This window comes from Lepus europaeus, chromosome 4, assembly GCF_033115175.1.
Source record: "Lepus europaeus isolate LE1 chromosome 4, mLepTim1.pri, whole genome shotgun sequence".
In the NCBI taxonomy this organism is placed as follows: Eukaryota; Metazoa; Chordata; class Mammalia; order Lagomorpha; family Leporidae; genus Lepus; species Lepus europaeus.
In genome coordinates this window covers 150,576,604-150,598,425 of record NC_084830.1, presented here as the reverse complement: position 1 = coordinate 150,598,425, position 21,822 = coordinate 150,576,604, and the positions used below count along the sequence as shown (strand labels likewise).

The 21,822-nt window shown below is 44.2% G+C and overlaps 1 protein-coding gene across 1 annotated transcript in view; it reads left to right on the top strand.

Moving 5' to 3' along the window:
• Positions 1–11,210, top strand: part of LOC133758816 (coiled-coil domain-containing protein 192-like) — a 136,878-nt gene extending 125,668 nt beyond the window's left edge. The window contains exon 6 of the mRNA XM_062189959.1: positions 10,872–11,210. Coding sequence (XP_062045943.1) covers positions 10,872–11,210 — 339 coding nt within the window. The remainder of the gene's footprint in view (positions 1–10,871) is intronic.
• The last annotated feature ends 10,612 nt before the right edge of the window (positions 11,211–21,822 follow it).

Sequence of the window (21,822 nt, the reverse complement as noted above, 5' to 3'; positions counted from 1 at the left end):
TTGGGTGGCAAATACTGCTTCAGTTTCAGATCCTTCCAGTGCTGAACTACTTTCATGGAGCAGGACTGACCCTGCTAGTTAACAAGTCTCCAGGTGTGAAAAATCACTAGTATTTCTCCCATCACTTTGAAAGACTTAGGGTGTAAGTGGTCCCAGGGGTCCAGAACAGGAACTGCGGGAAGCTGCAGGGAGAGTTTAAGCTAACGATCATTAGATCATAAAGTTTTAGCTAAGAGCAACAAGGGATGATTTTGGTTCAGACCTGCAGAAGTGGTTGTCTTGTCATCAAATAGTCACAGGCTAGATAAAATGAGAGTTCAGAGTCTTCTATCATACTTTCATCCTCAGTATACCTTCATGAAATATCACCAATATAAACAGAATTGGAAGGGAGTGCGAAATCTTTTGAAATGAGACCCACAAGGTCTTGTATCTCATGGGCAAATGAACTCCCAAGTGGTTGAGTTTGGGTCATTGGGTTAGAGCTATATGGTTGTGAGGACCCTGTGTTTGTAGTGATTTGAAAATCAACTCCTTTGCTTTGTGCCGTTAGCCCCCCAAGGAAATAGACTTTTCTAAGAAAGGGGTAGGGCAGCATTTTGTTTGGCACTACTGTCCCTTTTGAGTCTTTTTAAAAAAATTTTATTTTATTTAGTTGAAAGAGTTACAGAGAGAGGCAGAGAGAGAAAGAGGTATTCAATCTGCTGGTTCACTCCCCAAGTGGCCGCAGTGGCTGGAGCTGAGACAATCCAAAGCCAAAAGCCAGGAGCTTCTTCTGGGTCTCCCACAGGGTACACAGCCCTAAGTTCTTGGGCCACCCTCTGCTGTTTTCCTAGGTGCATTAGCAGGGAGCCAGATGGGAAGTGGGGCAGCCGGGACTAGAACCGGAGCCCATATGGGATGCGGGTGCTACAGGCCGGGGCTTTAACCTGCTGTGCCACAGCACTGGCCCCCTGAGTCTTTTTTGCCATTTGGTATCCCCTTACTGTGGTGGGTAGTACTTCATGCATGATGTGAGGAAAGGAACCTGAGCCAAGGATAAACAGGAATGGAGAATGCACAGGGCAATGATAACAGCGGAACACTGAGGTTCTGGGGAAAGTGTTTAATCTCAGCAGGTGTGGGTGTGCATCATTGGTTCTCTGACTTCCCCAAGGAAGAAAATCTGTGTTTCATCAGCTTGTTCTGATTACTTGCATTGATATTGCCCAGTGAGTTTAACACTCCATTTCAATAGAAGAGCCCACAAGGAGAAACCACACCTTGAGCTAGGAGCCAAGTTTGAAACTTTAATTTCTGATCAATTCTCCATATGCATTCTAAGATCCTACATCAAAATAACTGTTGCAGTGAATCCAATGGGGAATTTTTAATTTTTTATGAGAAATTTTGAGATGCTTGAACTCTATCAAACTAATTTTCATTCCAGATATATGCTAGATTAAAGCAATTGACCAACTAAAGAAGTGACAAATCATTCATTTGAATGCTGCTATGTGTTAGTCAACTTTACACATATTACTTCTCTATGAAGCCATGTGGTTGGCTCACTGCCAAAAAGCAGTTACTGGGGCCATCACGGTGGCATAGCTGGTGGAGCTGCTGGAGACACCTGCATTCCATTCTGGAGAGCTGGTTTGAGGTTCAGCTGCTCTGCTTCCAATCCAGCTGCCGGGTAATGCACCTGGTAAGGCAGCAGATGACAGCGTAAGTATCTGAGTGCCTGCCGCCCGTGTGGGAGATCCACATGGAGTTCCCGGCTCCTAGCTTAAGCTTGACCCAGCCCTGGCTATTGCAGTCATTTTGAGAGTGAAACAGCAGATGAAAGATCTGTCTCTCCCTCCTTCTCTATTGTTCTGACGTCCAGATAAATAATAAATATTTTCAAAAATCATTTACTGTCTCAAAAAGTCCCACATATAAAGAATGAAGATTAAAAGATAATAATATCAATAGCAATATTAACTGACATCATGCTACAAAGCTATTTTTAACACACGTACATACACTCTTACTATTAACAAATACATTTTATATGAGATCAGGTACATTTCACTTTATTTCTTTTCATTTTTGTTTTTTACAAAATTTTATTTAATTTTATTTATTTGAAAGACCAAGAGATCGAGAGAGAGATGGGTGGAGAGAAATCCTTGGTTCACTGGTTCACTCTCCACATGCCCACAATAGGCAGGATAGGCCAGACGGAAAGCCGAGAGCCTGGAATTCAACCCAGGTGTCCCATGTGGGTTACAGCAACCTAAGGGCTTGAGCTAGCACCTGCTACTTCCAAGGGTGCCCTTTAGCAAGAAGCTGGGTCAGAGACAGAGCCAGGACTCAAACCCAGACACTCCAACCTAGGATGTGGGTATCCTCACTTGTAACAAGACTGCTGGATTAAATGCCAATGCCTGTTTCACCTTTTTCTTTTTTATTTGAAAGGCAGAGTTACAGAGAGGCAGAGGCAGAGAGAGAGGTCCCATATCCACTGGTTCACTCCCCAGATGGCTGCAACAGCTGGAGCTGCGCCGATCCAAAGCCAGGAGCTTCCTCCGGGTCTCCCATGTGGGTGCAGGGTCCCAAGGACTTGGGCCATCTTTTACTGCTTTTCCAGGCCATAGCAGAGAGCTGGATCAGAAGTGGAGCAGCCAGGACTCGAACCTGCGCCCATATGGGATGCCCATATTGCAGGCAGCAGCTTTACCTGCTATGCCACGGCTCTGGCCCCACCTATTTCACTTTAAACCTAGACATCTCAACTGCGAAATTGTTTCAACTCTACAATAAGAAAGAAAGCAATTTTTTGAATATTACATTTCATGGGAAAATAATACATAACACAGCAAAGTTCCTACTTCACTTTTCTAATTCTCTAGTGGAGTGCACAAAGCTCTTTCATGCTGGATGAGTGTCACTTCTCCTCTTAACATGTTCCTTTTCTCTCCTGGGCTTTCTTCCTCTTAGAATCCCAGAGCCTGTGCTGCCTACTGTTTCACTTTTGGGGGGACAGAGTAGGGTTTCTGATAGAGAAGAACATATATTGGGACATTAATTTAATTAGACTATCTTTACCCACAAAGAAAAGCCTGAGATGATTTAAGCACCTTGGTGCATTAGGAACTCAGTTTTCCAGGCCTCGAACACATGCCTTTGCTTTATGGTTCAAGACAAGTCACAGATGGCCGGTGGCTGCTGGTTTCTTTCCAGAGGCAGCCTCCAGTCAAGTTCAAAGGGAGAACTAGGCACAGAGAGAAAACAAGGAACTTCCCAATTAGAAAGTCGCTGCTGAGAAAGACTCTTCGTTCTTTGTGTAATGATGGTAGAGGACTTCGTTGGGCTTTGCCAGCAGACCTGGGACTCCTGCTTCGCTGCTGCTGTATTCTTCCTGCCCTGGTTTCTGTTCCCTCCCGCCCACGTCAGTTCTGACGGCTGTTTGCCAAGGATGCCAACACCTTCAGAGGTGCGCCTGAGAAACTGAAATTGCTTCATACACAGCCTGGGCCGGCCGGGTCCTCTGTCCCCAGGGAGAATTGGCCTAGAACATAGCTTCCTAGCAGGCCCTGTTAGATGTGACAAGGCGCTGCTCGCTCTGTTCTCAGGGTGTGATCCAGAAGTAGCTGCAGCTTCAGCCTTGGCTTTGCACAGGCCCTCCCTGAGCCGTCCATCTTGTCCTCTGCTACCGCACTTTATTTATTTTGCATTATGGTGTCTTTCCTTTTCAAACATTCTGATTGTCAGCCTGATGCATGTTTACCAGATGAGAGAGATGAGGCAACATTACACAAAGAAGAGAGCACACTAGTAGAATCTCCTTATCGCAGACGTGATTGGTTTTAGACATTAGAATGCGACCTAAGTCTATGAAGCCATTCTGCTAGTAGATTTTGATCCAGGTTATTTCTTCTATGTTAGCAAAACCTCAGTTGCCAAGATGCTTGTTCGTATGAAATGACCTGCGTTTTATACACAGGCAAATGGAGTTTCTTGTACTTCAGGGGCAATACCCCAACATTGGACAACGCTATTGTTAGAAAGTTCTGCTTGGTCATTGGAATTCACCCCAAGTATAAAGTTATCTCTTTATCTTGTATTAATTTGTAATTTCTCTTAACCAAATACTTAATACAGGTATCCTAGAAATCAGGCTATCTGCTGGCAGACTCCACTCTGACTGGACTAATCATTTATCCCACAGAAGGAAAGAACTTGGCTCCAACTATAGACAAATTCTTCTCCAGTAGTGAGTTAGATTGTTTGTTTAATTACTAAGGTTTTGTTTTCATTTCATTAGAAGTCTCAAACCTTTTGGGTTTGGGAGCAATTACAATGCATTTTTTCAGCATTTTGTAACATACAACAAGGCGAGCTGGTGCTCAGATGGGAGAGCTACTGTGGAGGAGTGAGGAGGGCCCGAGCGGATGTCCAGATGCTGACTCTCTGGGTCACGTGGGGCTCCCAGTGACCCTGCGAGGCCAGACTCCTGGACTGAGGTTACTGAGGCCCGAGGGTTTGAATTATCTGGTTCCCTGTGGCCTCATCATGTGAAATAAGACCTAGTTATGTGTTACATTTCTGATTGTTTTCCATTCAGGGATTTTTTTAAGAAAAGTTTGTGTATCTGTTGCTTCAGATGACTCAATAAAACGGCCACACAGTCGCCGGAATCAGTGCAGGAGCCTCTCAGGAGAGACGAGGGGAGAGACCAGCACACAGTGCGGCTCCCACTCAGCCGAGCTCATGGAAACTTCCCTTGATTTCCTGGTTCCCTGCTGTGCGTGCCTCACCATCACACTTCAGAGTAACCTTTCACAACCGACGCTGTTACACTGCCTTTCTAGGTTACCTTTAAGTGACTTTACAAATTAATGATGTTATCAATTATAGAGCTTCATGTTGCCAATGAAAAGGAAAATCAGCTCTGAAGTCAAAAGGCCCTGGTTCAAGTCCATTGAGCTGCTTGTTCACTGTTTGACCAGGATTAAGTCCACTTGAACTCCTCCGCAGCTCAGCATCCCCATCACTGTAGACAGTCGCAGGAATGACAATGACGGCTGGTTGATGAGCAGTGGCTGCTGGGCGGGCAGGTTCAGGCTGTGAAGCCAGCTGTGCTGCACAGAGTAAACTCAGCCTCCTGTGGCCTGGGAAGGCATGAGCACATGTCTGACATCCTTGGCCATTGAAAGATTTTCCTGAGGATATTATAAATATAAAACAAAATAAGAGATGTGAAATTGATTTTTAAGCAAAATACTATGCAAATGCTTCTGTCACTTTTTAAAAAAATATTTATTTATTTATTTGATAGAGTTACACACAAAGAGAAGCAGAGGCAGAGAGAGAGAGAAAGAGGTCTTCCATTCGCTGGTTCACTCTCTGGTTGGCTGCAATGGCCAGAGCTCTGCTGATCTGAAGCCAGGAGCCTGAAGCTTCTTCTGGGTCTCCCATGCAGGTGCAGGAACCTAAGTGCTAGGGCCATCTGCTTTCCCAGGCCACAGCAGAGAGCTGGATCAGAAGAGGAGCAGACGGGACTAGACCCAGCACCCATACGGGATGCCAGCACTGCAGGCAGAGGATTAACCTACTGCACCACAGTACCGGCCCCAGGATTGATTTACATTTATTGGAAAGGCAGAGTAACAGACAGATCGAGATCTTCCACCTGCTGGTTTACTCTTCACATGGCCCCATGGCAGGGGTTGGGCCAGGCTGAAGCCAGCAGCCAGGAACTCCATGCGGTTCTCCCCAGTGGGTGGCAGGGTCCCAAGTACTCTGGCCATCTTCTGCTGTTTTCCTAGGTGCATTAGAAGGAAGCTGGATGAAGGTAGAGCAGCTGGAACTTGAATCAGTGCTCTGATAGGGGTGCTAGTGTCATAAGTGACAACTTAAACCATCACCAGGTGCCAGCCCCTACTTCCATTTTTATTACTTTCATTATTCACGCTGGGTTTTTAGAAGAGAAATGGAAGGAGGGAGCTACATGAACCCCATATATTCAAACCAAATTTTCTTGCCTTTTGTTAGCAAGCATTTGATCAGTGACCCCTGAGACAAAACCCCATCTTTGTCATATGTGCTCTCTAAGTGACAAGAGTGGGATGGATAGGGTGGATTTTACATAAAGCAGAAGGTCTGTGCCCTGGCAGACCCAAGACAGAGCTACCCAGGGTAGGATGTGGTGGGGCACCAGTGCTCTCACGTCATCCTGTGTGGGAGCCGCCTACTGCACCTCGGCCTGGGGCCAGTTCTGGCAAGAGGTTGGATCAAGGCAATTTGCATGTCTGTTTTCAGAACATTAAGTTTTGTCTACCCGTACAAAGAGACAAGCCGATCTATGCGATCATGCAGAAAACTTAATTTTAAAAAAAAGAAGAAAGAAAGAAAAAGAACACAGGAACTTCACATTCCATTAAGTACAAATTTGATTTTCGGTAAAATGTGACATCATCTTTCATAAAGACACTTGCTTGTTTGAGTGTGATGGGTTGGAGCTTTTCCTTTTGTGCTTTAAGGGACAGTGACAAAAACAGATGCAGCTAGCATATTGCAAACCTAAAGCTGGATACTGTCATCTGTCTGGGACGTCAGTTGAGACCACAATAGCTGTAGAAAGTGGGCTCTAAGGCTTGGGGAGACCATGTGCCTGGCCGGCGAGTGACAAAGCCCAGCCTCATAAACCGAGGCCCCGAGTCAAAGTGTGTGGAAAAATCAGAAATTTTAGACAGTGCTGGCACCTCTCTGTTGAAATTCTTCTATAAATAGTTCCCTGGTTATTTCTAATGCTCATTGACTTGTTATAATGCAAGCCATTCAACAATATGATACAGAGAGATATTTCCTTTTCAAAACATTGCACAAATTCATGATTTCCTCTCCCTTTTCACCCTGTAGGAGAGGTAGGAAACAAGCAAAGTAATAGGCATTTACCTCCAAGCTGCAAAGCCTTCCCAGCCTTCCAGTGATCACCAAGGAGAGTTACTAGTTACCAAGGAGACCATAATAGACTCCATGAGACTCAAGTACAACACTTGGGTTGCCTGGCAAGTGAATGCCAAAAAAGCAAAGGAAAATATTATCATTGCTGAAATCATTTGATGTCTATGACTAATAAAAAACATGTTGGCAAACTGAATTTTTCAGAATGCCCCAAGGGCTTGGTTAAAGCTATGAATTAATAGCATTCAGAAGTTCTGTCTGGAGAAAACAAAACAAAAAAAAGGGGGGGGGGCAAGGATGTTAAACTATTATAGAATGTATCTGGGTAACCAAAAGTTTCCAACAGAAACCTTAGGCAACTAATCTAGGTCCTTTCCTCAGTTTTCAATTTCAATTTAATTTCCCCCTCCTCTTACCTTTGTAGCTAGAGAATGATTGGTACATTTTAAATCACGTTGTGCCTCACAGGTCTTCTTGGCTATCTTGTCCAACTTCTCACAAATACGCGGATGCTCTTTAACATGTCCTTGAATGCCTCTGGAGGCTAAGATGGCTGAGGCATCCATTCAAGCATGTGCTGTGTCCCAGGGGGCTCGAGGATGCCAGTGGTGGAAAGAGCTGGGACAGAGCCAGAGTTCCAGCTACCTCCTCACCCAGGTCCCCAAGGCGACTGCAGGCTGCCTGGTGGCTCCCACAGCGGGAGCTCTTTGCCAAGACACGTCCCATGTTGTTATGGATGGAGCGCTCATTGTTGGAGGTTACGTTGTCAGATTTTGTGCCAAAATCTGCCTCTTTGTGTTTTCTCCCCATTGTTCTCCATGATGTCTTGGGAATAACACTGTCTCCATTTCCTCTCCTGTTGAATAGCCCCATAGCTTTCAGGACTGTCCTGCTCACTCTCTTCTCCAAAACAAATATCCTTCATTTCTTTCTCAGATCGTATGGCAAATACACAAACATACTGTAACAACAAGAAGCTGTAGAACACATCATCGCTGTGGGAAAGAGACAAAAAAGGTGTTCTGGAAATTAGAATTTTTTTTGAAGAGCTAAATTTGTTTTTAACCATAAAACTGAGATTTTTAACTGACACTGTGGAATTCTGTGTCTGCACTGGGTCCCTACATTCTAATAATCAAGTTACTCCATCAAAATGGAAATGCAGCTGTTTAAGTCTTTTTCTTCATGACAGGCACCACACCAGCTCCTAGTGACTTCCCATCAATGCTCACCGAATTACACTTACTGTTTTTGTTCACTGTCAGTACTTAATTTAAGGACATTTTCTAGAAAAAATACTTGTCTGCTTATGAATAGTTGTGATATGATCTGAGAATTTAAAATGCCATACAACAAGAATTATAGGATGGAGCCAGCATTGTGACATAGGAGGTTCAGCTGCCACCTGGGACACCTGCATCCCATCTCAGAGTGCTCATTTGTGTCTGTGCTACTCTGCTTCCAGTCATTTCCTGCTAATGCATCTTGGGAGTTAGTGGATGATGGTTTGGCTGCTTGGTCCCCTGACACCAAGGAGAACAGCTGGGTGGAGTTTCAGCTTCCTGGCTCAGGCCAGACTGTTACAGGCATCTGGGGAGAAATTGGCAGATGGAAGATACCTCCAATCTCTCTCTCTTTCTCTGCCTTTCAAGTAGATAAAAATAAACTAGTAAATGTATTTTTAGAAAAGGAATTAGAGGATGATCAACATAAGAAAACAAAACCTTAGATCTTTCTGTTCCCAGTATCTTATAATGAAAATTTCCACACACATGGAAAAGAGGAAATAATTTTATAGTGAATACCCATATATTCAACAGCTAGATTTTATAATTAGCATCTTTGCCACTTTGAGTTTATGACATATTTTTTCACGCCTCCATCAGAACACCCCTCTTACTTTTGTATGTATTTCAGCGTCACCTGCTCTTTGCAGTAAACCTAATGCTTAATACCTCACCATGCTTATCATTATGAGTTCACTTTTGATCCTTATAATTCACACTGTATTTTGAACCCATCTTGCCATACTTTCCTTTTTTTTTTTTTTTTTCTGGACAGGCAGAGTTAGACAGAGAGAGAGAGAGAAAGGTCTTCCTTTTTTCTATTGGTTCACCCCCCAAATGGCTGCTATGGCTGGCGTGCTGCACTGATCCGAAGCCAGGAGCCAGGTGCTTCCTCCTGGTCTCCCATGCGGGTCCAGGGGCCAAAGCACTTGGGCCATCCTCCACTGCACTCCTGGGCCACAGCAGAGAGCTGGACTGGAAGAGAAGCAACCGGGACAGAATCCAGCGCCCCAATTGGGACTAGAACCCGAGGTACCAGAGCTGCAGGTGGATTAACCAAGTGAGCCGTGGCGTCGGCCCCATACTTTCCTTCTTCCTCTCCCTTCTCAATTTTCATTTCTGTGTCTTCCCTTCCACTTACTGTCTTCAAATCTTGGGAAAGTATAAAAACCTGAGCATGGAAGAGTCTTGAAGAAGCATCAGGAAAGGTCATAGATGACCACTGCTGGCCTCCCCGGTGCTTTGCTGCAGGTCTGGAATGGATGAGATAATCACGGACTGATTCAAACCGTTTTACAATTCCCTGCAATAAACACAGCTATCAAACAGACATAGTTCTTGAGCGGTTGAGTCCCTCTCTGCAGTAATTTACAAGGGAGACTGGATTAGGAAGGATTTTGGTGAATGGAGACTCAGAGAAGGGAACTCGCTGGAACTTAGTGGCCTGGAGGCAGAGACCTTGTCAGTCTTGGTGACACTCAGCTGTTAAGCACCTGACACACCAGTGCATGCAGTGAGTTCAGGAATACTACCTGCTAAGACCCGCACCTGTGTTTTGGCTCAGGACAGTCCTCCTCGGCTTGTGCTGGGTGGATCTGCCAACTCCCTTTAAAAAAGTTCCATTCTCCTTTGCAAAATTGCAAAATAAGTGCCTGCTAACAAGTTCCCTGCAGTGAAATCCTTATCTCGGTGCTTTGGGCCCCAGAGAGGGAGACAGCCCGTCTTTAAAAATAGGAGGTCTGGTCTATCACTCTGAAAGCAGAGGGTGATTCCTTGCTGCCGCACCATGATAACCTTTCAGACGCCACAAACCATGCCTTTCCCTATCTCCTGATGTCGGTTGGATAAGCAGAGTTAGCCATTCATTTCCTGGATGTCCTGATCAGCAGCCCAGGGAGCCTGGGCAAGGTGAGTGTGGCAGTGGAAAAGCCCAAGCACAACAGGAAAGTTCCAGGGCTGCACTTCTCCCAAGAGGCGGTTCCTCCAAAATTGCAGAGAACTCCTATGTTTGCTCAAATTCACTTTGAAATCCATAAAAGGAGCTTTCTGGAAGTCTCAAGATGAATCCTTTGAGGATGTAATAATCTTCCAAGGTAGTTTGCCAGAGGGTTAGACCCGGGAAGTCAGATTAGTAACAGTTCAGCATTCCTGGGCTTCACGGTTCATCTTAACCCCTTCCCCGAGACGGATCGCAGAGTATCAGGCCACATCCGCATCGCTGGTAACACCACACACTTCAGAGTTCACTGGGGTGCAAGGCACGTGCAACTATTGGAGGGAAAATGACCCAGAATCGAGGCTGGGCTAGATCACAAGTCTCCGTACAACCTGGAAAAAGCCCTCATGTCTTTGGGCGTTAGCTCCCAAGTGCTGAGTGCTAACTGGCAACCAGAGTTTTTCTCCAAGGCAAGCATTGCACAGGGTTCAGATCCACGTGCAAGCCCTTGCAGGGGTACAAGATGCTGTGCTTTAGAAGGTGGGCTTTCATGGTCGAGGGCTCAGACAGCAATGCGTGGAGATAAGCAAGGAGCTCCATCTCGGCGCGCTGCAAACCACTGTTTATTCCGGTGTCGTTCATTCCTTCTGCTCTGCCGGTGTGTCTGTCTCCTCTGACGGAAACACTTATTTACTTGCTTATTTATTTATTTACAGAAACTGGAGCACAAAAAGAAAGTGGAAAAGCTGCAAACCGATTTGGCAATCGCTAAGCAAGAGGCCGCCATCACGGCCCTGGAGCTCTCGGAGGAGATAAGGATGCTGTGTGAGGGAAAGCCCAGCCCCAGAGGTCAGTGCCATCACGTGACCTGCACACGGCCCGCCTCAGGGCTGTGGTTTGATTGGCGTCAAAGACCGGAAGTCCCAGTACGATTGGCGTCAAAGACCGGAAGCCCCAGTATGCGAGGGCCCCGGGGCGGACAGCTATGCGTCTGTGGACAGAGAAAGCGCGCGAACCGCTCCTTCCCAGCTGGATTGGATTTCACAGTGAGATAGGCTGAGGGGGAACGGGTGGTTGGCTCTGGGGAAGCTTCTGACGCGGAAGGGCTGGGTTGAAATGGGTCTGGGAAGTGTCGTTGGAGCAGGCGGGTGGCAGTGGGGGCAGGCCAGGGCCTGAGAACGAGGCCAGTGGCCCTCAGGCCTCGAGCTGTGGACTGGGTGGAGGAGCTGGCCTAGAAGCGCAGACCGGTCGCCACAGACAGGCGACAGGCACAGGGAGGGGAGAGATTGTTGTTCCGCCGATGGGCTAATGAAAGCCAGACGGGGGAGGCTGGTGGGGCTGCAATCTGGGGAACTCAGAGAAATGTCCGTAGCACGTTGGCTGTGGTTAATAGCTGGCCTTTTGCTAAGCATTGCACGTATACGAGGATTTCTCTTGGAATGACTGCTGAGGTAAGTGCCCTGTTGACAGACTCTGCAACCGTAAGTAGAAACTTAGAGACGCTGGTTGTCTGGCCCTTGAACCAGAAGTGCGGTCCCCACCTGGGCAGCGAGCCCCTGGGGCAGCAAGTTGGCCCCCACCAGGGAACTTGCCCAGCTCCAGTAGACCAAGGGCCTTCCCTCTCGGCTGTGTCGCAACGGCACGGAACTCCGTTTCTGCCCGGTGCAGGAAGGAATGTCTCCCTTTGATGTGTGTCACTCTGGGAGCCGGGAGCATGCCACTGCTCCTACGCTGGCTTCCTTTGTTACTCATAAGAAATTCTGGGAAAAGAGGCGCAATGTGGAAACACATGGAGGGGGAGGAGGACGGTGCAGGCAGCCTGGTGGCTGCGGAAGAGATACACTCCCAGCACTCTGACTGCGTGGTGACGCAGTTTCCTGGGGTTCAAGTGGCATGCGACACCTGTCACCTGGGGCCATATGCTGAAGGCCAGCCTTTTACGCTTTCACAGAAATAACAAAGACAATTGAGAAGTCTGTTTTCATCTCCTTGAAACCTAAAGAGTAAAATCTACAAGAGAATATTATGCATGTAGTCATTTTTCTGGTGATGATCACAGAACACATTGGAGATAGGCCTTCAGTTCACTTGAGAAAAGTTTGCAACTTCTCCATTGCCTCTTCAACCTGGTACACCAAATGTTATTGGAAGATATCTAATTCTTGTTACTTTTGTTTTTTATACAGTTACTATCATTCATTGTCTAACAACAGCTTTATCTCTTGGATATTTGGTCAAAATGTAAATAATACTGGGATATCAGGGCACTGCTGGCTAATGGGAAGGGGAGATACATTAAATCCTAATTTTCCTTCTTTGCCCATTTTTTCTGCTGTATTTCTGCTTAAACAAAACATGACTAGTATAGAGGGAAAAACCCTGATGCTCTTATGATATAAATTTTAAAAATTTTTAAAAAGCAGTTATTCTAAAGTCCATCATGAATCAAAACAGTGAATGTCTTGAGACAATGTCCACCGCTTTGGACACTGTTGTATTGCATGTGGGAGTGCCTAGAATCGAGTCCCCCTTCCACTTCTGATCCAGCTGCCTGCTGGTGCACACCCTTGGAGGCAGCAGATGGCTCAAGTACTTGGTTCCTGGCTGTACATGTGGGAGACCTAGACAGAGGTTCTGAATGTTGGCTTCACTCTGGCCTAGCACCAGCCATGGGAAGTATTTGGGAAATGAACCTGCGAAGGAAGATTTCTTTTTTTCTGTCATTCTGCATTTCAAATAAAAATAAATAAATAATCTTATTTTTCCAATTTTTTTATTTTTGTAAGGTACACAAATTTTGTACGTACAGATTTAGGAGCATAGTGATACTTCCTACACCACCCTCCCTCCTACCCACACTCCCACCCTCCCTCCTCCATCCTTTCTTGTTCTTTAATTTTTACAAAGACATACATTCAGTTTATTTTATAATCATAAGCTTAACCCTGCACTAAGTAAAGAATTCAACAAATAGTAGGAAGAAAAAAAAAAACACTATTCCTCAACAGTAGAGAAAAGAGCTATAAACGATCATCAAATCTCAAAATATCAATTTTGCTCATATATATTACTTTTTTTGTACTCTTATTCATTACCACAGATCAGGGAAAACATGATATTTGTCTTTTTGAGACTGGCTTATTACACCAAATATAATGGTTTCCAGTTATATCCATTTTGTTGCGAAAACAGGATTTCATTCATTTTTACAGTTAAGTAATATTCCATAGTGCATATACACCACATTTTCATTATCCATTCATCTGTTGATGAACTCTGTATGTTAGCTAATATAAATTGAGCTGCAGTAAACATAGGGGAACACATAACTCTTTCATCTGCTGATTTCATTTTGTTTGGATAAACTCCTAGGAGTAAGATGGCTGGGTCACATGGTAGATTTATTTTTCGATTGCTGAGGAATCTCCATGCTGTCTTCCCCAGTGGCTGTACTTGTACATTCTCACCAACAGTAGGTGAGGTGATACCTCTGAATTCACTTCAAAATAAAGCCTGAAAAACAAAGTCCAGTAACTTCAACACACCATGACCCATCTCTAACCACAAAACAATCAGGGATGACCCACCCCCACATACATATTTCTGACTTAAATACCATCCTTCACCTAGTTACCTTGTGTCCTTGTTTACAAATGCCAGATGCCTGAGCCATAAGACCTTAAGGAGAAAATATGATTTATTAGCATCTGTAAACAAACCAGAGACTCACAGGCATGCCATTAGCCTTACAGTCTGATGGATGCAGAGTCTAGATACCATCAGGACACTCTGTGTCACTTATCTCTGCTGCTTTCTGCATTGAGACTTCATTCTCTGAGACTGGATGTCAGCAAAGACTGGAAACATGACCCTAAGCATCTGTGGGCTGCTCTCCTTATAATTGGTCCTCCAAAGAAGCAAGCAAGAATTTTTTTTTTTTTTTTACCAATTCTCATTAGAAATAGTACAAGGAAGAACTCTGTGCTGGGTTTGATTGGTTATCCATCCCTAGACGTGAACTACAGTTTTAGTGGCCAGGGTGGGAAATTTTGATGGGGTGAGCTTTGGTCACACACCTGCCACTGAATGACAGGGTGAGGGGAAATGGGTGGGGTAGGAAAATGTTCTAACTGGCAAAGAATCATTTCCTTAAAGGAAGGGATAGCCCTTACTGGAAAGAAGGAGTGATGGACAAGAACCAACAGCTTGAAAACACTCTCAGCTACTGGTCAAAATCAAATATAATGTAATATTTAATGAGTCATGCATCCTAGGGGCATTTGCACTAAAAAAATAGATTCTGGGGCCAGCAATGTGGTGCATCTACTTTCAGATTTCTGAGGGATCTCTATACTGTCTTCCACAATGACTGTACCAGTTATATTCCCACCAACAGTATGTTAGGATTCCTTTTTCCCCACATCCTCACCATCATTTATTGTTTTTTGATTTCTATATGAGAGCCATTCTAACTGGGGTGAGGTGAGACCTCATTGTGGTTTTGATTTGCATTTCCCTGATGGCTAGTGATCCTGAGCTAGTGATCCCATGTGGGCACTTGTTTGAGTCCCAGCTGCTCCATTTCTATTGCAGCTTCCTGCTAATGTGCCTGGGAAAGCAGCAGCAGATGGCCCAAGTCCTTGGGTCTCTGCACCCACATGGGAGACCCAGAAGAATCTTCTGTCTTTGGCCTGGCCCAGGCATGGTCATTGCAGCCATTTGGGAAGTGAACCACAACATGGAAGACCTCTCTTTCTCTCTTTCTCTGCAACTCTGTCTTTCAACTAAATAAAATAAATATTTTAAAAAAAATAGATTCTTCCCAATGAACAAAAGAGCTTCATGATCCAAGGAATTAATTTCCACTGGTGTAATTTTCAGACCCCATAATTGATGGAGAGTGAACGGTTTAGGAACCTGCTTCCTACCTTTATCAAGTGACCTGACTGCATACTCTGATGGTCTGTTTTAGGATAGTTCACTTAACAAGGAGGAGAAAAATGTTGGTTCTGAGTTACATGCTGTGTTACATGGAATAATGTTTTTTGTTTTTGTTTTTGACAGGCAGAGTTAGACAGTGAGAGAGAGAGAGACAGAGAGAAAGGTCCTCCTTCAGTTGGTTTACCCCAAAATGGCCGCTATGGCCGATGCGCTGCACGGATCCGAAGCCAGGAGCCAGGAGCCAGGTGTTTCCTCCTGGTCTCCCATGCGGGTGCAGGGCCCAAGCACTTGGGCCATCCTCCACTGCCTTCCTGGGCCACAGCAGAGAGCTAGACTGGAAGAGGAGCAACTGAGACAGAATCTGGCGCCCCAACTGGGACTAGAACCTGGGGTGCCGGTGCTGCAGGCGGAGGATTAGCCAAGTGAGCCATTGCGCCGGGCAACATGGAATAATGTAAAGCTCCTTCTGTTATAATCTGATTATTTCAATTCCCACAAACAGATTGTTTAAATATTTCCAAATAAATTTGTTCTTTATATCCGAACGTGCAGCTTTTCCTTATTTGGTGCATTTTCAAACCATTGCTGTGAAAGTCTTCTGATCAGAGGAATGTTCCAGAGTGTTTTCAAGTGTGTTTGTATTCAAAGTGATGAGAACCACCAAACTTTTCCTCCTCTTCCTCCTTTTCTATTTTTTGTTTTTGTATAAGCACAGAAAATTTTTATTGACTGTATACTTCAATCTAGTTCTCCAAGGAAATAAGTGATTTAAGTCAATGAAGAGTTGAGCTAAAGAGAAAAACATCTTTCTTATAAAACTGGCTCAGCAGGAAACCTGTTTGTTGATTTTTCTGTGTGCAAACAGTCGTGACCCAAAGCAGGTTCCTTCCGTCATGTCTGCAGCCTGTACCTGAGGTGCTTACAGCTTTGGTTACCAGCAGAACCCTGGGAAACGGCTGTTGAACTTCTTCAAGGGCTGAGCTCATCTTTTGGTAAACCTCCACATGCAGGAACCTAAGGTTACCCTTCAAAACAGCCTTTGTTTCCTTTGGTTTAGGAGGACGAAGTTACTTTGCAAAAAGTCTTCTATGCAGAGTCCTGTTGTATGGTGGTCATTTGATACAATGAAAGCTCCTATTGTTAACCAAAATGCAGATTTCCAGCCAGCATACTTAAGGGAAGGCCCTGTTTGGGACTTCTTTTCTTTCCATTTCTTCTGATGCTTTTCTTTTAATGCAGACAGATGTGAAATAAAGCAGGCAGCCACCACATGCATGTTTTCACTGCCACAGGGGAAGTCATTCAATTCGTGGATCCTCTGCTGATTCTTCTGCTTCTTAGGACATCCTTGCTAGGTAGAGCTGATACATCCCAGGACAGCTGTATCCAGGACTCCAGGTCAGAATACAGCCAGCTACGTTGTGTCTAAACTTACCTCATTAATGTTAAGTGTTAGATTCTTGCCATCCTGTCTTCCGGAGAAATCTCTTTGCTAACATCTCTGAGCTGATCCTGACCAATATTTTTATGGATATCTTAACAGGATGTCCACCTTCAGAACTGAGTGCAAATCTTCTGTCCCATGCACTGGTGGTGTTACCTCGTGTCGTGCAAACTACTGTAGGCTCAAAGCTCCTATTGCAACCGGGTGTTGAGGAACCAGGGATGTGAAGGCAGTGAAATGTCCTGGAATTAGATCTGGCAATAGTTGTACAACATTGTTAATATAGTGAAACCACTGGATTGCCCTGTTTAACATGATTAACATGATGAATTCTGGTCATGTGACTTTTATCTCAAAAACAATTATTAAAACAATCCTCACAGATACAGCAGGCAGTGGCTTTACCAGCCCCTGTGAACTGATTTCTTAACCAATAGCCTTACATGCAATTCCTGTCACCTGTTCATTTAAACACATATTTATCTACCTGTCTATCTGGAATTTTCTAAGATAGTAGCAAGGCCAGCTCTGGGACCTCAGTGTTTCAGCTGCTGGGACTCTTCCAAAAAAGTTTTAGGAGATGTTAAACATTTTACAGAAAATGCATGTTATGAAAAATCTGTGCCTGGATTTCAAAGGATTTTTTGCCAAAATAAACTTTTTTTTTTCTTCATTTTCCATGGACTAATTGAAGTTCCTTCAGATGTATCTTTTTAACCTCTAGGGCCCACTGCCTGTCAGATTGTCTCTTCTTTTGCATCCTGAAGAACTCCTAAAACAGAACCACTGCATTTCCAAAGCTGAATTCTTCTCACTGATTTTGTGTAATCTTTGAGAATCAGTGTTTGCACAGGGGTCCTGTGAAACTTACAGATTTATTATGTATGTGATCCCAAGAGGTGCTGCTGCTTCCAGCTGGAGGCTGTGGCCTCATTTATATATACAAATCTGGGATGATTGTTTCTGCAAAAGGATATTTCAGAGAGTCTCTGGTCCTAAAAGCATTGATGTAAAAACTAAGGCATTGATCAGGGCTTTGTTGGCTGCTAATTAGAGAAACCAAAATGTGACTGGTTTAGCAGAAAAGGAATTTGCGTTCCTGAGGCTGATCTAGAGGCTGAGCCCTAGGGCCTCTGGACTGGTCATTCGACGCTTCTTTGCTAGTGGCCTCATCTGGACTACTGCAACCACAGATGGGAAAAGGGTCCCCTCGCTGCTGTGGCTTACCAGACCGCTGACCAGCTCCTGCTTTGCTTGCCCGGAGCCACTCCTCTCTTCTTCCTGTAGTAGAAGCATGATTTTCCTTAGGTGTGGACCCCTCTCTTATTCTCCTAGATCCTATAGGATCGTCCACTAAGTCTCCCTTGCCCCTTGGCCCAAGGAAGGGCTGGCGTTAGCAGAGCCAATGACATTTACTCTTTTCCAAGAACATAAGCCTTGGCGGAATTGATTTGGGGAAGACAGAGGAAGATTCCAGCAGATTCATCCTGGAGATTGATGCCTGGCCCTTGTGGAAAATGTTTGTTAGTTTTGGCTATCTGTATCCCTGAGGCTGCTTTCCTGAGATCTGGTTGTTACGATTTTCCTTCTATACTGAGAGAGAGAGAATCTCCCTGTAATTTTTTTTTTCTTAAGGTAGCCCATGTTGGCTGGTAGTACTTACAACCCGAGAGCCTCAAGTCATACCCAAGTCTTGGGAACAAAGCCTCTTTCTCACAGTCTAATCAGAAATCTCAGAGAATGAATTTAATAGGCTCTGCTTAGATCACATTCTTAGCACTTGGCCCAGTTGTACTGGCCCAAGGCAGTGGCATGTTATCAAGAACCATACCTGGGTCATGTGCTATAGGTCAGGGGCCAGGGAGTTTCCAGATAAAAGATGGGAAAGCTTTCTGGACAGAAGACAATATACTTTCATTGTCCCATTTAATGTAATGTAGTGAAGTCTTATACATTTGGAGAACAGAGCCATCCACTGTTTTATCTGATCAAGAAAGCACAGAATTGCTTGTTTTTCTGTCCTTACCATTTTCAGACTACATGTTTCGGCCCCTCCTTGGTGAGAGATCTGGAAACATCTTTATTTTCTAGTTAACAAAGAGTAAGAAGATCCATCCTGAAATTTTTGGTTGGGGTCCAGTATGTTCTAGCTGCACCAGCTGTGGGAATTTAATGCGTCAAGGTCCCCTCCTTCCTTTGTTTATAAGACTAATTTTGGAATTATACCATTATCAGGAAATGGTGTTCTCTTCCTTCTGTCCATCCCTTAGGAATGGTTTTTTAAAAAGTCTCCTGGCTTCTGAATCAGGAGAGATTGTAAAAGGGCAAGCATCAGCTAAATGTCAGACAAGGCACATGGGAATTGGAGCTTGATCCATTTCAAAGGGCTCCTATTTAGTCTTGGAGACTGCTGTGATCACCAGAAGAGTGTGTACTGTTTGGAGTGTTGTTAAACAACCCAGACCATAGTCAAGGACAATGACGTTTCCTTCCAGGAAATTTGCAGAGCAGTCTTGGGCACTCCTTTGTCAAATAGCAGATGGACATTCTGTTTGTCAACATCAGCTGACTTGGAGATTCTGAGGGTGCAAATTCTTATGCACCAGCTGTCAACCCTGGTGCAGCTGTCCCTGGTATAAACTTCATATGACAAAGTAGAAAAAGTGAAAGATGTTCTCTCTCGCAGCTCCCCACAAACCTCTCTGTTATTTTATTTAGTGGCTTAGTTTTCCCTGATAGGAAGTTGAGGTTCGAGACTAGCAACATTGGTCATATGGATAAATTTGTAAGAAACAGGATAGTTTTGGGGGATCTGAGCTCATCAGGCAAAGTTTAGGGAGGATCCACAGAGTCAGATTCTGATGGACAAGTAGGGGCCTGCTGATGGGAGGCACAGGATTTATTTCTGGTTCATGAGATAGTCTTATCTACATACATATACACCCCTGTGTGCGTTGCAGTAGTCTGCGAGAGTGTTTGTAAAGATTTACTGGCTTACACGAAATTACTTGACTGTGCTTCTAATTTCCTCAATTGAATATAGCCACAATTTGATATATAATTAAGAAGAAATAAAGAGGAGAAGTAATAAGAACAGTGTGGCCCCTGAGTTGCTTAGTTGCAGTTTGATCTGCAAGAAGTATGTTATTAAACTCACACTGGCTCATTAAGCAGGGCCTGCAAGCCTGAAAATGTCACCCATCTTCTGCAGGTGCTTCCTTTCATCCCACAAACTAGGGCTGAGAATGTTTCCCGTTTTCAGCAAGACCTGGAACTCCTGCCATGACAAACTATCATCTCCATCTGGAGCGTCTGCTCCACTAAGATGGTCTGGACGTGTTCCAGAGACCACTGTCTTCCATGGCTATTCCTGGTGCATTAGCAGGGAGCCTGTTCTAGAGAGTTCCACATGGCAAACAAAGGAGGGGAGGAATTTTCAGCCACAGATAACACTTTCATTACTATAAACTGATCGATTACAACTCACAAAGGTGAATGAGGCCAAGGAAATGAAACAGTGCAAGACAGATGGCAGAAAGACACATGGATGCATCACAAATGGAAGAAAACAAGAACTTTTATGAGATCGCAAAGGCAGAGCAGCTACTTATAAGATGGGTCAATAGGCTAAAACTAACTAACTTAGTTCTGTAGAATACCTCTATTGCCTTAACTCTTTAGAAGGTCCTAAATTTACAAGGGAGTAGAATAGCAGAATTGTCATCTCACTGAGCTGTCTGTAATAGGATTCTGAACTGAGTAAACATCTTATCCTCTGTTAACTCACAAGACTTCAACCTGTCCTACTAAAGATCTTCCAGTCCCTCTATCCCAGCTAACCAGAGAAGCACTTCTGATGGCTCTTTAGAGTACATGGATCTTTTAAAATCTGGACACGTGACACAACCCTGTTCTTATTCCAGGTTGCTAAGTGTATCTCTGACAGTAGGTACTTTTTTTCAATATGATTTTATTTTTGTAGGGTATGTCACAATCAGAAACACTCATTTTCACTTTAAATGACTTATAACATTAACTAATCCATATCATTTTATTTAATATTTTTAAAAGGTTAACTGGAGTTTAAAATGAGAACCCTTTCAAAATATAGTTTTCTAAACCAAGTCTTAATGTATTATATATCTGTATAGTTTTTGTATCATTAGAACTGAATTAGGATAGCACCTGACATATAAGTTCTAACATATAAAATTTGTATTTGTATTAAAAATTTTTAAATTAAGATCATGCTCCAGAATTCTAGATATATTATAACTATACTTATTAAAACAGAATTGCATAAAAAATGGAAATGTTGCATTTATGTAATGGATCTCTTTCATGAACTTCTAAGACCCCGCTAATATCTTGGGGTCTTAGAAGCCAAGGTCAGACGGCTGTAGTTAACTCTAAAAATCCAAAAGAATGTCAAGGCATTGAGGAAAATGCAGAGCTTGACCATGCTGGAAGTGAGAGCCAGTACTTACATTTTATTAATTGCATTCAAAGAAGAAAACATATTAGCACTAGGTGTTGTGACATATGCCTACCTTGACGCTCTAGACAACATTTTCAGATGCCAGTGGCTGATCTTTTCATTATCATAGCAAAAAATTCTCCATATAAATCCCAAGAGTCAATGATTGAGAAATGATGGCCTTCTTTGAGGTTGCTTTTGACCTAAAGCCAAGGGAAGTAATTTGTTTAGCAGAAGCTGTGGGTTCTAAACAAAAATAGATTTGTGGAAGTATTGGCAAACAGAATTAAGTACTTAATTTTTTGTCAATAAAGCAATATCAAGATACAATATTAGTATAAAATCCTAAAGACATGGAAACTGGTTCTTTCTTTCTTTCTTTCCTTCTTCTTGACAGGCAGAGTGGACAGTGAGAGAGACAGAGAGAAAGGTCTTCCTTTGCTGTTGGTTCACCCTCCAATGGCCGGCGCGCGGCGGCCGGCGCACCGCGCTGTTCCGATGGCAGGAGCCAGGTGCTTATCCTGGTCTCCCATGGGGTGCAGGACCCAAGCACTTGGGCCATCCTCCACTGCACTCCCTGGCCACAGCAGAGAGCTGGCCTGGAAGAGGGGCAACCGGGACAGAATCTGGTGCCCCGACCGGGACTAGAACCTGGTGTGCCGGCGCCACTAGGCAGAGGATTAGCCTGTTGAGCCGCGGGACCAGCCAAGGTAGCTGTTTTCTTCCAGCTGGTTTGGATAACATCCTACCCAACTCTGGCCCAGCCATTATTTGTCCCAGCAATTATTGGACCATTATTGGACCC